The sequence below is a fragment of the Trichomycterus rosablanca genome, chromosome 22, assembly GCF_030014385.1.
Source record: "Trichomycterus rosablanca isolate fTriRos1 chromosome 22, fTriRos1.hap1, whole genome shotgun sequence".
Lineage (NCBI taxonomy): Eukaryota > Metazoa > Chordata > Actinopteri > Siluriformes > Trichomycteridae > Trichomycterus > Trichomycterus rosablanca.
The window spans coordinates 12,095,001-12,110,981 of record NC_086009.1 but is presented as its reverse complement, the minus strand read 5'-3'; the positions used below and the strand labels follow the sequence as shown (position 1 = coordinate 12,110,981).

At 40.3% G+C, this 15,981-nt stretch overlaps 1 protein-coding gene across 1 annotated transcript in view; it reads left to right on the top strand.

Annotated features, from left to right (window-relative positions):
* Positions 1 to 15,981, top strand: part of cbx6b (chromobox homolog 6b) — a 39,251-nt gene that overhangs the window by 14,097 nt on the left and 9,173 nt on the right. The window contains exons 6-7 of the mRNA XM_062985039.1: positions 9,605 to 10,261; positions 13,318 to 13,579. Coding sequence (XP_062841109.1) covers positions 9,605 to 10,261; positions 13,318 to 13,579 — 919 coding nt within the window. The remainder of the gene's footprint in view (positions 1 to 9,604; positions 10,262 to 13,317; positions 13,580 to 15,981) is intronic.

The window sequence follows — 15,981 nt, the reverse complement described above, 5'->3', positions numbered from 1 at the left end:
CCATATTTATAGTGCTTAAGTATTAATGCTGATTAATTTATACACATCAGCTTTATAGCTCTTGATGTTTTTGTCATTGCAAATGTTGTTGTACTCTTAAAATGTTTTGAGTTTGACTTACAAATGTATCATAATTTTTTTTATAATAATCATTCATTGAAGGACTATTTTGTTTTACACTGGTATAAAACAGGTATGTAATTAAACGTGTGTGCTGTACAGGTTTTTTAGTGTTTACTAAAAGATCAATTTTTGTACTGCTCTGAAGTAGTATGTAAAAAGTTTGAATAAATGCTTGTTTTTTTTGTAAATGATAGTTCAGTGTCATTCATTTAAGAGGAATTGTGTCGTCGATGTGAAAACTAGTGCAACTACTGGTCCAATTGGTCCCTCTTGTGGAGAAACGTTTTTCTACCATAAAAAAGTGAATTGATTAGGGTGAAGTCAGGTAATATGGGACACTTTCTGGTAGATTACCAAGAAAACCACCCAAAATACTAAATACTACGCTTTTAAAAGCGTTGTTTTTAAAATGTGTTATGTATCTCTGCTTAATTTCTATAAAGAAAATAAGTTGTTTGTGACCTTCAAACACATCAAGAACCTCCAACCTCACCTCAATGTCACGTTCAGGTAAAATGAAACAATGTAGAAGTTAAAAATAGGCACTAAACTAATCAGCTTAATTAAAGAACTACTATATACTGTACTACATTTAGTATTTTTAAATGTTTTAAAAGTATTCACCAGTTCATTGATTCATTAAATCATTAATGTAGCCTATTGGGGGACTTTAACTCTACCCACTACACCATGATACATACAGCCAAAGTGAATTTAATACTAGGGGTGGCACATTGGCTCAGTGGGTAGCACTGTCGCCTCACAGCAAGAAGGTCCTGGGTTTGATCTCCATGTGGGGAGGTCTGGGTCGTTTCTGTGTGGAGTTTGCATGTTCTCCTTGTGTCTGCATGGGTTTTCTCCGGGAGCTCCGGTTTCCTCCCACAGTCCATAGATATGCAAGTGAGGTGAATTGGATATGCGAAATTGTCCATGACTGTGTTGGACATGAAACTCGTGAACTGATAAATCTTGTGTAATGACTAACTACTGTCCTGCCATGAATGTAACCACAGTGTGTAAAATATGACGTTAAAATCCTAATAAATAAATAAATACAATTTAATTCTACATAATTCAAGATATAGGTTTGACTTTTGTTGGCATTGAATTTCTGTAATATGACGAATTTAGCTGATTTTTTTTTCTTTTTATATTTTATATTTATTTATTTATTTATATTTTAATTTATATTATGCATAAGAATAACCACTGATAATCCTTTTCCATAAAAAGTAAGTGTATTGTTAAAATCTTTTAATTATGAGTCAAATACTTACTAAAATGCAACGTCCTACAAACATTTTTGGTGTCATATACTCATTACTGTCATAAGAGCAGTATTGTTACTACCACACAAAAAAAACAACATGCTCCAGGACAAGTGATTGTTTTTTATTTCTGACCCTCCAATCCTTGTTTTCTCAGAGCAATCAAAATGCTTGTTTCATTTAATTTCAAATTAACAATAAGCCGTCGCTTTGTTAAGCGCTTGGCTTGAACGGTGCGGTAAAACGCCATCAAAGTGTGCATATGAGACGAAACTGCATTTGTGTGGAATAATCATCAAATCCACTCTGAAAGTGGATTCACTCCACATGTATCTGTGTTTAGCTGGATTGTCCTCACTGTTTCACTTTTAAACTTTTGTTACAACTTGAGGTTCTAAGAGATTGTAAGAATCAGCTTTTTATTTAGTGTTTTTATATTACATTTGTGTTATTTTCAGTCTATAAGTGTCAAAAACAACCCCATTATTTTTCATAAGCCTAAAATATATGCAAGTCCATGGGACCATGGGACCATGGAACGCATTAACAGGTTTCCCATACATCCTTATGGGAAAAATTACCTTGAAACTCGACACCTTGTTTATATCTCACAAAAATATAAGTATTTTGTTCCTCTTACTCACTTATAATGTCTTTCCTAGTAAGCATATACACCGATCAGCCATAACATTAAAACCACCTCCTTGTTTCTACACTCACTGTCCATTTTATCAGCTCTACTTACTATATAGAAGCACTTTGTAGTTCTACAAATACTGACTGTAGTACATCTATTTCTCTGCATACTATTTAACCTGTTTTCACCCTGTTCTATAATGGCCAGGACGCCCACAGGGCCACCACAAAGCAGGTATTATTTAAGTGGTGGATCATTCTCAGCACTGCAATGACATGGTGGTGGTGTGTTAGTGTGTGTTGTGCTGGTATGAGTGGATCAGACACAGCAGTGCTGCTGGAGTTTTTAAATACTGTGTCCACTTACTGTTCACTCTATTAGACAATCCTACCTAGTTGGTCCACCTTGTAGATCTAAGATCAGAGACGATCGCTCATCTATTGCTGCTGTTTGAGTTGGTCATCTTCTAGACCTTCATCAGTGGTCACAGGACGCTGCCCATGGGGCACTGTTGGCTGTCCAGCAGTGACATTGAGGTGTTTAAAAACTCCATCAGCATTGCTGTGTCTTATCCACTCATACTAGCACAACACACACTAACACAGCACCACCATGTCAGTGTCACTGCAGTGCTGAGAATCATCCACCACCCAAATAATACCTACTCTGTAGTGGTCCTGGGAGAGTCCTGACCATTGAAGAACAGCATGAAAGGAGGCTAACAAAGCATGTAGAGAAGTTATTGTAGAACTACAAAGTGCTTCTATATGGAAAGTGAAGCTGATAAAATGGACAGTGAGTGTAGAAACAAGACACTTTATTGTTATGGCTGATATGTGTATTGACTTATACAGTGCCTTGCAAAAGTATTCAGCCCCCTTGAACTTTTCAACCTTTTGCCACATTTCAGGCTTCAAACATAACGATATGAAATTGTAATTTTTTTGTGAAGAATCAACAACAAGTGGGACACAATCGTGAAGTAGAACGAAATTTATTGGATATTTTAAACTTTTTTTAGAAATAAAAAACTAAAAAGTGGGGCGTGCAATATTATTCAGCCCCTTTACTTTCAGTGCAGCAAACTCACTCCAGAAGTTCAGTGAGGATCTCTGAATGATCCAATGTTGACCTAAATGACTGAAGGTGATAAATAGAATCCACCTGTGTGTAATCAAGTCTCCGTATAAATGCACCTGCTCTGTGACAGTCTCAGAGTTCTGTTTAAAGCGCAGAGAGCATCATGAAGACCAAGGAACACACCAGGCAGGTCCGAGATACTGTTGTGGAGAAGTTTAAAGCCGGATTTGGATACAAAAAGATTTCCCAAGCTTTAAACATCTCAAGGAGCACTGTGCAAGCGATCATATTGAAATGAAGGGAGTATCAGACCACTGCAAATCTACCAAGACCCGGCCGTCCCTCTAAACTTTCAGCTCAAACAAGGAGAAGACTGATCAGAGATGCAGCCAAGAGGCCCATGATCACTCTGAATGAACTGCAGAGATCTACAGCTGAGGTGGGAGACTCTGTCCATAGGACACAATCAGTCGTACACTGCACAAATCTGGCCTTTATGGAAGAGTGGCAAGAAGAAAGCCATTTCTCAAAGATATCTATAAAAAGTCACCTGGGAGACACACCAAACATGTGGAAGAAGGTGCTCTAGTCAGATGAAACCAAAATCGAACTTTTTGGCCACAATGCAAAACGTTATGTTTGGCGTAAAAGCAACACAGCTCATCACCCTGAACACACCATCCCCACTGTCAAACATGGTGGTGGCAGCATCATGGTTTGGGCCTGCTTTTCTTCAGCAGGGACAGGGAAGATGGTTAAAATTGATGGGAAGATGGATGGAGCCAAATACAGGACCATTCTGGAAGAAAACCTGTTGCAGTCTGCAAAAGACCTGAGACTGGGACGGAGATTTATCTTCCAACAAGACAATGAACCAAAACATAAAGCAAAATCTACAATGGAATGGTTCACAAATAAACGTATCCAGGTGTTAGAATGGCCAAGTCAAAGTCCAGACCTGAATCCCATCGAGAATCTGTGGAAAGAGCTGAAAACTGCTGTTCACAAACGCTCTCCATCCAACCTCACTGAGCTCGAGCTGTTTTGCAAGGAAGAATGGGCAAAAATGTCTGTCTCTCGATGTGCAAAACTGATAGAGACATACCCCAAGCGACTTGCAGCTGTAATCGCAGCAAAAGGTGGCGCTACAAAGTATTAACGCAAGGGGGCCGAATAATATTGCACGCCCCACTTTTCAGTTTTTTATTTCTAAAAAAAGTTTAAAATATCCAATAAATTTCGTTCCACTTCACGATTGTGTCCCACTTGTTGTTGATTCTTCACAAAAAATTACAATTTCATATCGTTATGTTTGAAGCCTGAAATGTGGCAAAAGGTTGAAAAGTTCAAGGGGGCTGAATACTTTTGCAAGGCACTGTATAATTAATTTTTTTGTTTGTTTTCTCAACAAGTTTTTGTTTCTATCCACCTTTTGGCTAGAAAGACCTAACAGATTTTCCAGAAATGTAATCTAATTAGAGCAAAAGGTCTAACCCAACGATGGTACTCCAATGCATTCTGAAATTTACACTTTATTTATTGCATTACCTTTATGTATTCCATTTATTAAGTTTCACTGAGCACAGTGAGTAACAGGGAGAAAATGTAGAACTGGATTTGAGGATAAATCCCATATCCACACAACCCACGTTGTTGTGCAGATGGTAGAGTGGGTGCTGCACCACTGTGCCACCTGCTCGCTTTTTCACTGCTTAAAAATTAATCTGTGCTTTTGTCAAATAATGTATATTGGACAAATAGATTTTTACTGGGGCGGCTCGATGGGTAGCACTGTCACCTCACTGCAAGAAGGTTCTGGGTTCAATCCCCAGGTTCAGTGATCCGGGTCCTTTCTGTGTGGAGTTTGCATGTTCTCCCGGTGTCTGTGTGGGTTTCCTCCGGGTGCTCTGGTTTCCAGTCCAAAGACATGCAGTCTTAACAGGTTACATGTAGCTACTAAACTTGTCATGTGTGTGTGTGTTTGCCCTGTGAAGGGCTGGTGACTTGTCCATGGTGTTTTCTAACTTTTGCCTGGTGAATTGTACCCACTGCGATCTTAACTTGGATAAAGTGGTGGTAAAACAGGCAATGAATGAATTATTCTCTTAACTATGTACAGTGTATCACAAAAGTGAGTACATTCCTCACATTTCTGCAGATATTTAAGTATATCTTTTCATGGGACAACACTGACAAAATGACACTTTGACACAATGAAAAGTAGTCTGTGTGCAGCTTATATAACAGTGTAAATTTATTCTTCCCTCAAAATAACTCAATATACAGCCATTAATGTCTAAACCACCGGCAACAAAAGTGAGTACACCCCTTAGTGAAAGTTCCTGAAGTGTCAATATTTTGTGTGGCCACCATTATTTCCCATAACTGCCTTAACTCTCCTGGGCATGGAGTTTACCAGAGCTTCACAGGTTGCCACTGGAATGCTTTTCCACTCCTCCATGACGACATCACGGAGCTGGCGGATATTCGAGACTTTGCGCTCCTCCACCTTCCACTTGAGGATGCCCCAAAAATGTTCTATTGGGTTTAGGTCTGGAGACATGCTTGGCCAGTCCATCACCTTTACCCTCAGCCTCTTCAATAAAGCAGTGGTCGTCTTAGAGGTGTGTTTGGGGTCATTATCATGCTGGAACACTGCCCTGCGACCCAGTTTCCGGAGGGAGGGGATCATGCTCTGCTTCAGTATTTCACAGTACATATTGGAGTTCATGTGTCCCTCAATGAAATGTAACTCCCCAACACCTGCTGCACTCATGCAGCTCCAGACCATGGCATTCCCACCACCATGCTTGACTGTAGGCATGACACACTTATCTTTGTACTCCTCACCTGATTGCCGCCACACATGCTTGAGACCATCTGAACCAAACAAATTAATCTTGGTCTCATCAGACCATAGGACATGGTTCCAGTAATCCATGTCCTTTGTTGACATGTCTTCAGCAAACTGTTTGCGGGCTTTCTTGTGTAGAGACTTCAGAAGAGGCTTCCTTCTGGGGTGACAGCCATGCAGACCAATTTGATGTAGTGTGTGGTGTATGGTCTGAGCACTGACAGGCTGACCCCCCACCTTTTCAATCTCTGCAGCAATGCTGACAGCACTCCTGCGCCTATCTTTCAAACACAGCAGTTGGATGTGACGCTGAGCACGTGCACTCAGCTTCTTTGGACGACCAACGCGAGGTCTGTTCTGAGTGGACCCTGCTCTTTTAAAACGCTGGATGATCTTGGCCACTGTGCTGCAGCTCAGTTTCAGGGTGTTGGCAATCTTCTTGTAGCCTTGGCCATCTTCATGTAGCGCAACAATTCGTCTTTTAAGATCCTCAGAGAGTTCTTTGCCATGAGGTGCCATGTTGGAACTTTCAGTGACCAGTATGAGAGAGTGTGAGAGCTGTACTACTAAATTGAACACACCTGCTCCCTATGCACACCTGAGACCTAGTAACACTAACAAATCACATGACATTTTGGAGGGAAAATGACAAGCAGTGCTCAATTTGGACATTTAGGGGTGTAGTCTCTTAGGGGTGTACTCACTTTTGTTGCCGGTGGTTTAGACATTAATGGCTGTATATTGAGTTATTTTGAGGGAAGAATAAATTTACACTGTTATATAAGCTGCACACAGACTACTTTTCATTGTGTCAAAGTGTCATTTTGTCAGTGTTGTCCCATGAAAAGATATACTTAAATATCTGCAGAAATGTGAGGGGTGTACTCACTTTTGTGATACACTGTATTTGAATCATATACTGTCAGAGCTTAAACTTGACTTGCTAGATGGCAGTACAACGCCACTGGTGTGAACAACAAACAGGCCTTAAACAGAAACTCATTGTTTTTTCTGATCAGTTAAATATCAGCGTTACACTGAAGCCTTGGAGTGGAGCATTTGATCCTTACAATAGTTTTGGCTACTGTACATACTCTATATGGACAAAAGTACTGGGGCACCTACCTACACATCACACCTACAGGAGATTTTATGACATCCCTTTCTAAATTTATAGGCATTAATATGGAGTTGCCCCATCCCATTTCCAGCTATAACATCTTCCACTCTTCTGGGTAGGCTTTCTACAAGACTTTGAAGTGTGTCTGTGGGAATTTTTGGTCATTCATTCAGAAAAGCATTTGTGAGATCAGACACGATGGTGGACGAGAAGGCCTGGCTCACAATTTCTGTTCTAGTTCATCCCAAAGGTGTTTGATGAGGCTGAGGTCAAAGCTCTGTGCGGGCCAAATTCTGCCACACCAAACTCACCCAACCATGCCTTTATGGACCTTGCATTGTGCACTGGGGCACATTAATGGTGGAACAGAGAAGGGCCTTCCCTAAACTGTTCCCACAAAGTTGAAAGCATACAATTGTCCAAAATGTCTTGACATTCTCTTCAATTAACAACTCGGTAGCATTATACTACCTCCACCTAACTTTACAGCTGGCACAATCAGTGTAACATTCTGGCATTTGCCAAACACAGACTTATTCATCAGACTGCCAGATAGAGAAGTGTAATTCATCACTCCACAGAAGATGTTGCCAGTGCTCCAGAGTCCAGTGGCAGGATGCTTTTTGCCACCCCACTGCACTCTGCAATTGTGTTTGGTGATGTAAGACTTGCATGCAGCTGCTCGGCCATGAAAACCATTGCCATGAAGCTCTTGGCACACAGTTTTTGTGCTGATGTTTATGCCAGAGGAGGTTTGGAACTCTGCAGTTATTAAGTCAACAGAGCATTGGTGACTTTTGCACTATGCTCCTCAGCACTCATTTACATTTTCGACATTTAGCAAGAAATAAAGAGCATTAGTTAGTGCATGTCAGCTTAAGTGCTTAGTAAAAAGGTGGGTTTTAAATCGTGTTTTGAAGACAAAGAGAGATTCAGATGTTCAGACAGACAAGGGAAGCTCATTCCACCACTTCAGTGCAAGTACAGAAAAGAGCCTTGATGCGTGTCTTCCTCGAGTTCTGGGTGGAGGATCAAGTCGAGCTAGACTAATGGCTCAGAGGTTGCGTGGTACTGAGCGGGGTTTTATTAGACCTTGAAGGTAGCTTGGAGCTGGTCCATTTTTGGCTTTGTAGGCGAGCATCAGTTAAATTTTAAACTGGATGCGTGTAGCTACAGGAAGCTAGTGAAAAAACGCAGCAGTGGGGTGATGTGGCAGTGTTTACGTTGGTTAAAAACCAAGTTGTAAGGGTTTAATAGTGGACATAGGAGCACCTGCCATGAGGGAGTTGCAGTAGTCCAACTGTAAGATTACAAGTGACTGGACAAGAATCTGAGTGTCTTCCATGGAAAGAAATGGACAAATCTTCCTGATGTTGTAGAGGAGAAACTGGCGCAATCTCGCCATGTTGGCTACATGAGAAGAGAAGGTCATGCAGCTGGTTATTCAGGACAACACCAAGGTTTCGTACATTATTAGATGGTCTGATCTGGAAGTCATCAAGAGAAATGACTAGGTCAGACTGCATGGCTAGGAGCTTGATTTTATACACCTTACAAGGGGACTGAATCAAACACCTGAATTCAATGATTAAGAGGTGTGTTCCAATACTTTTGTCCATATAGTGTATATACAACCCTAATGCCAAAGAAGTAGGGAAAATGCAAAAGTAAATAATAATAATAAAATTATTATTATTATTATTAGTATTATTAGTATTATTATTATAAACCATTGTGCTTTTGGTGGTATTGAATTCATTCTACTGGTATTCAATATTGACCACAAAAAATTGGTATTGACTCTACTTTGGATTTCTTGGTATTTCCTAGGCATGGTTCACAACGATGGTGGTGCTCTTAATGTACCGTTATAAGCCCAGATTGCTGTTTTTACTCATTTAAATTAAATTGTGCAGCACTGTGGCTTGATGGGTGACACTGTCGCCTCACTCCGAAAAGGTCCTGGGTTTGAGTCCTAGGTGGAGCGGTCAGAGTCCTTTCTGTGTGGAATTTGTTGTGAAATGACCCCATGTCCATGTGGGTTTCCTCCAGGTGCTTCGGTTTCCTCCCACAAGGCTAATTGGAGGTACTAGGAATTGCTTTAAGTGTAAATGTGTATCTGGCTACCCTGTGATGGACTGGCGTTCAGTTCGGGGTAACTCCTGTCTTACGCCCAATAAATCGGACCCACCGTGACCCTGACCAAGGACCCTGAAATGGTGGTAAAACAAACAATAAAAGAAAGACTGTTTTAGAGCTAGTTATTAGTAGATGACGCTACTTGTTAGTAATGCAGTATGCGCGTTTTTGGATGTAGACGTTTATGGAGCGGTGGAACGAAATGTGGGCGTGGTTACAGCCTGACGCTCTACTGTTGATACATCGATAGCTTCGATGTATCATAAAATATCAGCAGCTCCAGATCAGCTCTATTCGTTGGACAGTTAATAGCAGAAGTTTAAAACGTTTATTCTGCTTTGTTATTTCTCTTATTGCTCGCTGTTTAAACCGCCACCCTGAAGTTCATTGTTGTGATCCTGGCCGCCGGGATGGTGGCGTTTGTCGGAGCTGTGATCTGCATCATCGCCGCGGTGCACGGTGCATCACCTGCAGAAGCCGCAGCGTCCAGCGCCGCGCAGCCGCTCGCCGATAATCAGTCTCTATCAACAGGCTCCGGGGTGCTCAGCCTGCCATCGGGCTCGGTGGCCCGTGCCGGAGCGATAAACGCCTTACACGGCAGCGGAGACATGGACAGGCCCGGGTCTCCCACTTTCTACGGCATTACCGGAGTGAGACCTGACGGCGAAGGAGGGGAACAGCGGGTGACCGTGGGTAGGCTGATCTGCACCCCGGTTCCGGCTGGAGAGTGCAGACAGGCAGAGACAGTGATTACGGGAGAGAAGTGGGGCGATCTGCGCGCTGCGGCTGAGGAGCTTCGGCGCACTGTGGAGCAGCAGGAGGAGAAGATCCGCTCCGAACAGCGCACCATTCACGAACTCACCGGCAAATTGTCAGCCTGTGAGGGCTCCGGGCATCGGGCAGCTGGTTTACGGGTCGACGGCAGCAGGGAGGAGAGAGGCGAACTCATGATGCAAGATGATGCCGGACCAGCGGCACTCACAGTGCAGGATCTGGAGAGGGCCATACTGCACATGAAAGAGCGCATCGAGAAACTGGAGGTTCTGTTCCACCTGCTCTAAGTTTTAATTCATTTAATTGCATTGATTCATCTTAGAGTCCTGGTGGGTCCTGGCGTATGACAGGGCGCACCTTGAACTCATTGCAATTCCACACTTACCAATTCACTCACTCACATCTAAGAGTAACTAAAAGTTGATAATCTTTTGTAATTTGTGTGTGTGTGTGTTGGGGGGGGGGGGGGGGGGGGGGTACACAGAGGTTCTTTAATCACCAGGTTCAATAAATAATGGATTGACTATCTAAATTATCCTTGGTGTTAGTGTCTGAGAATGAATGATTATATAATGATATAGCAAAGTGTTTTCTCCAATGTAATGGACTAGATTGCTGCCCAGATTGTATTTTTACTTTCCACTGAGTGTTTTAGGGACAGGTGCCAGAGCCAGACCCACCACGACCCTGGCAGCATAAAGCTGTGCATAAACTGTTATAGTAATTTCTCATGATTGTGTTGCTGCAGCATCCATATTTTATTAAGCTTCAGGCCAGGGGCTGCTTTTCCTTCATTTCTTTTACAATTTAGAATGTATTTTTCTTCAAGCTATCTAGACCTTAATGATTCTAAATTGCCCCAGATATTGGAGATCATTCTTTGTGTTTAGAGTACAGTACCTTTTTTATTACAGTACCTATTTTTTTTTTTTATGTCACATTTAAATGTTTCAGATCTTCTATCTAATTTTATAATTAATATAAAATAAAGACAACGTGTTAACACAAAATGCAGCTTTTTAATAAATCCATTTATTAAAAATGAACATTTATTCCAAACCTCTATCACCCATATGAAAAAATAATTGATCCCCCTTCCTCAAGCTTAATAACTGGTGGTGCCAACTGCAATCAAATGTTTGTGATGTTGCATTGAGTCTTTTACATCACTGTGGAAGAATTTTGGCCCACACTTCTTTGCAGAATCATTTTAATTCTGCTTAATTTGAGTGGCATTGAGCATGAACTGCCTGTTAAATGTCTTGCCTCAGCATTTCAATGGGATTCTTTTAAGATATTTAGATGTGGACTTGTGTGCTTAGAATAATTGTCCTAATGCATAACCCAACTTGACCTTTGGAGACCTTGAGAGCTTAAGATTCTCTTAAAAGATTTTCTAACCGAGAGCAGATATCATGGTTTAATCAATTATTTTTTTGATGCATTTTCTTCCAGTTTTCCCACCAATCTAGTCATATCCAATTACCCAATTGCATTTTGCTTCTTTTTACCTGCATTTTTTTCAGGTTGATAAAGAGATTCGAACTTGCGATCTTGTTCAAGATGTCAGCATGGGTTAGCGTGTTTCACTGCTACACCATCGTCAATTTCCAGACATTCCAGACTGGTTTCAATGAGTTTGTTTCTGTATTCTCTTTGAACAGTGACATCATGTGCTGGTTTTGGAGACCTTTCAACCTGCTTCCCATTTCCAGAGAGGTTCTGGAACAGGTCTGGCATGCCTGAGTGTAGCTAGCAAAATTGAACCCAACTGTTAACTTAATTTAGTTTACTGGTTGAATTAGTGGCTAAGGGGGGATAAAGTGTGTGTGGGTTATCTTCAAAATATATCATAAAACAATGTCAAAAGAATTTACTACAAAATGTGACACTTCAGTAAGGTTGTATGCAGGTTTGGATCCTGCTGTGCTGATAATCACGTATACATTATATGCATATTTTCTTCTTATTGCCTTCACCTCCCTCCTGCCTCTCTGCTGCCCATTTCTGCACTTTTTATGCAGCTCGGGTAGAGAGATTTATAGCTCTGCGCCAGAAATGCTGCTCACTGATTGGCTATAGGCTGACACACTAAAGCATTTTAGCTTTGCTACCAGAATGCCAAAATTCTCAGGAGTGTATTTGGTGCTTGACTGCGTCATTAAATCACAATAAAAACAAAGGTAAAGGTTTCTTAGCCAGCAAAATAACCCGTACTGATTTAAAACCTACAGTGTTCCGTCTAGACTTACATAATTAAGTACTACTAATTAATTACTGAATACAATAGATTAAAAGGTTGTTCACTTATTTGCTATTTTTTAGGTACAACTTTTATACACTGACTTATCTGTTTTTTACCCTCTCCCTATTTTTTCTTAACACATTTACTGCCTTTTACCTTCTATCTTGTTGGGGATTTGTGTTAATTTAGTCATTTATTGGTGTTACTATTGTAACATTAGGCAGTTAGTTGGCTTGGTTTTTGTATTGTGGTATTAAAGCTGTCTGCTGCTTAACCTAGCAATATAACGAAGGATGAGCCAATCAAAGATGGATGCTTGCCAGTGGATTTCTTACCTGCGTGTAGAAAATAAGCAAATACACTACTCACAAATTGTATAAAATAATAATAAAATTTCAGTACAGCCAAATTGACCAATGGTCTTTTCCTACTGTTTTATGCAAATTGAAGTTAATCATTTATTTAGCCCATGACATTAAATACGTCTAAATATATACAAACACAAAAACCACACAAGCACACTTACACTTTACACTTGTACTTTTTGGGTAGACTGCTACAGTTAATCATTGCTTGTGGTGTGACTCACAATGTTAAAAAGGTTTAAAACCTGATATTGTATAAGAAAAAATCAAGACAAGACAAGAAAAGTAAAATAATACTGGTGCTGCCATGTTGATCACCGCCAGCAGCTGTAAAAGTAAGAGAAGCACTGAATGAAAGGAAGGAGACCCTGGAACATGCACCTTAAAGCGGAGACACAAAGGCTTTAGATTTTTACCCATATCCTTCACTATAGCATTTTATATTAAAATAATTTACCACAGCATTGGTGTGGAGCTGCAGCTGAAACTAAATTACAGTTATGAGCCTGAGGAGATTACATGCAGCAATTGGTGCTGTGTCTGTTATGAGCAGTCAAAGATGATAAATGGTTCAGAAATATATAGTATCCTGCACATAATCAAAAAGAAACACTCAGGATGGAACAGGATGAACATTTATTTTAGTTGTTCTTAAAGAGCAAATGCTAAAATGACTTAATGACTAATAATACTTGTGATGCTGTTTATGCAGGCAGATTTGGGCCCACTGATCCCAGTACCACACAACCACACGGAGATGGGTCCTAAAGGCAAAGGCGGTGGTCGGAACCCGGTGACTGTGCAGGGGGTTGTAGCACAGAGAAATGTAGAGGATATTGAGAGAGAGCTAAAGCGAAAGATGAGAGTGCTGGAAGAGGAAAGAAAGGCACTTCGCAAAAAAACCCAGAAACATCAGCACTACATTGACCATGGACTGGATGCTGTGCACCAAAGAATAAGCAGCCTTGAGCAAGGTGAGATTACCCTGATCTTAAAAAATAGGTTGATTTTGTCCTCAGGTTTTGTCATAAAGTGAGAGAATTTTATGAATGCAATTTTAAACCTTGACAATGTCGTTGCTATACATGGTCAACAGTCTCGGGAAGCATAATTGATCTATACCCGGTTGAGCAGAGTACCACCTGGATGACTCAATACACAATGAGGCAGCCAGCATTTACAGCAGCATTTAATAGGAAGTAGTTACTCTTACTTAGTGGTCTTGCTATACTAGGAAGACCTTTTAATGTTAGCTATTATATTTTAATTGGGTGTGAGGTTTGTCTGGGGCTTTGATGCAGTCTTGCTGTTCACCAAAGTATTTGTCAAATAACTGATGGGCTTGTTTTTCTTCTAAAAACATACAGTAGGGTTGCTCAGGTGGCGCAGTGGTAAAATATGCTAGCGCACCTGAGCTGGGATTTCGAATACATCGTATTTTTATCTCAGCTCTGCCATTCGGCTGGGCTGAGCGGCCACATGAACAACGAATGGCTGTGGTTCAGGGATGGGAAAACCGGACCAGGGTTCCTCATAACTGGTGCAATTACGACCTCTGCTGGCTGATTCATGGCGCCTGCGCAGAGTTGGGGAATAATGCTGATCAGGGTGTGGCTCTCTGTGCACAAAGCTGATCCGCATATGAACTCGCCTCGAGCAGGTGAAAAGAGGCAGTTGGTACTGATCACGTGTTGGAGGGGGCGTGTGTCAGTTGTGAAACTCCTCAGTCAGCAGTGGAGGGTTGTATTGGTAAAGGTAAAGTGTAACACTGTTGGGTAATTGGATATGACTAGATTAGAGGATAACATTTGTGGGGAAACGGGGGAAAAACATACAGCAGTGATTTGCAATGTGGGCAGCACTGGCAAGTTAAACCTTTCCTCACTCAAACAGTACATAGTAGTAGAGTAGTGGGCATGAGCACTACAAAAATAATAATAAACAAATAAATAATACTAAAAAATGAAATAAAATACATCAGCTCCATGTACACCTCTAGTCGATTTAATAATAATATAATAGTGGATTTAATTATTTTAAGTTGACTAATTAGCACTGTTTTCCTAGAACATTTTTAGATTAAATTATTGTAAATATTGCAAGATCCACAGAAATATCAGCCCCAGCACAAATTATGTAATCTTTATGTATGCCCTCAGAAAACAGAAATAAAAAATAAGTATTAATTAACACTAAGTATCAAGCTAAAATGCTTACTGAGGAGAATAAATGATTAAAAAGAGGCCCATGATGCCCCTGAGTCTGGTAGAGAAATAGTAGTGCAGTGGCAGAGGAACTTAGAATCAGAGAATAGGACACGACTTGATTGGGTAGGGGTGTAATATACTTACTGTAATAGTGTTTTCTTTAGTATTTTTTGCTAACCAGTATACTTAATGAAAAACAAGAAAAACACTCCATGTATCTACAGATGATGATTAATATTATTATTATTGTTGTTATTGTTGTAGTTGTTGTTGTTATCCATAGATGATGATGATGATCTTTTAACTAGTTAGACCTTTATGAGGCAGGAGTTTTCTAATTCCACTATTAGGGCAGTGGTAGCTCAGCAGGTAAGGCGTTGGACTAGTAATCAGTAGGTTGCTGGTTCAAGCCCACAACCCGTTGGGCCCTTGAGCAAGGTCCTTAACCCTAAATTGCTCAGAATATATTCAGTCATAACTTTACATCACTTTGGGTAAAAGTGTCTCCTAAATGCACTAAATACAAATGTTGCTAAGTTTGGTCAGTAGGGTGACCAAACGTTTGCATGCCACGATTACTATTTTATTTTCTCTATATTTTAAATTCCTCAAATACAAATTAACAACAAAAAACCATATACATCAATATAACTTTAAAGACCTGACTTTTTCTAATATTAAATGTATTTCATCTGTTATATTTAAAAATTTACCTCCCGTAGTTGAGTCGAGATCTGGTGATTGTGAGGGCCATTTTATTTGCATGTAACCCATCATGCTTTTGGATGAAGGCTTTGTCATTTTGGAAGAGTCGATCAGAACAGAAATTTTCTATTACATTATTCAGGATGACTTCCTATTGGTTTTCCAGGGGACATTATTGTCGAAAAGGTCAAGTGGACCTTTCATGCTACCAAATCATGCTACCAAAATGCCCTCACCCTCTACAACTTCACTCAATGTGTGTTTTCCATTTAGTTATCCATATCCATATTAAAAAAGAATCTATACTAAACAGTGTATTATTCTACATAGATTTTTTTACTCATATAAATTTACATGTTCAGGGAAACTAATGTTGCATTAACCAACATGTAGCACACTGTAGTTTAACTAAAAAAGTAATTTAAGGGCCCCTAAATGTTACATTTAGCCATATGCTAATGTGT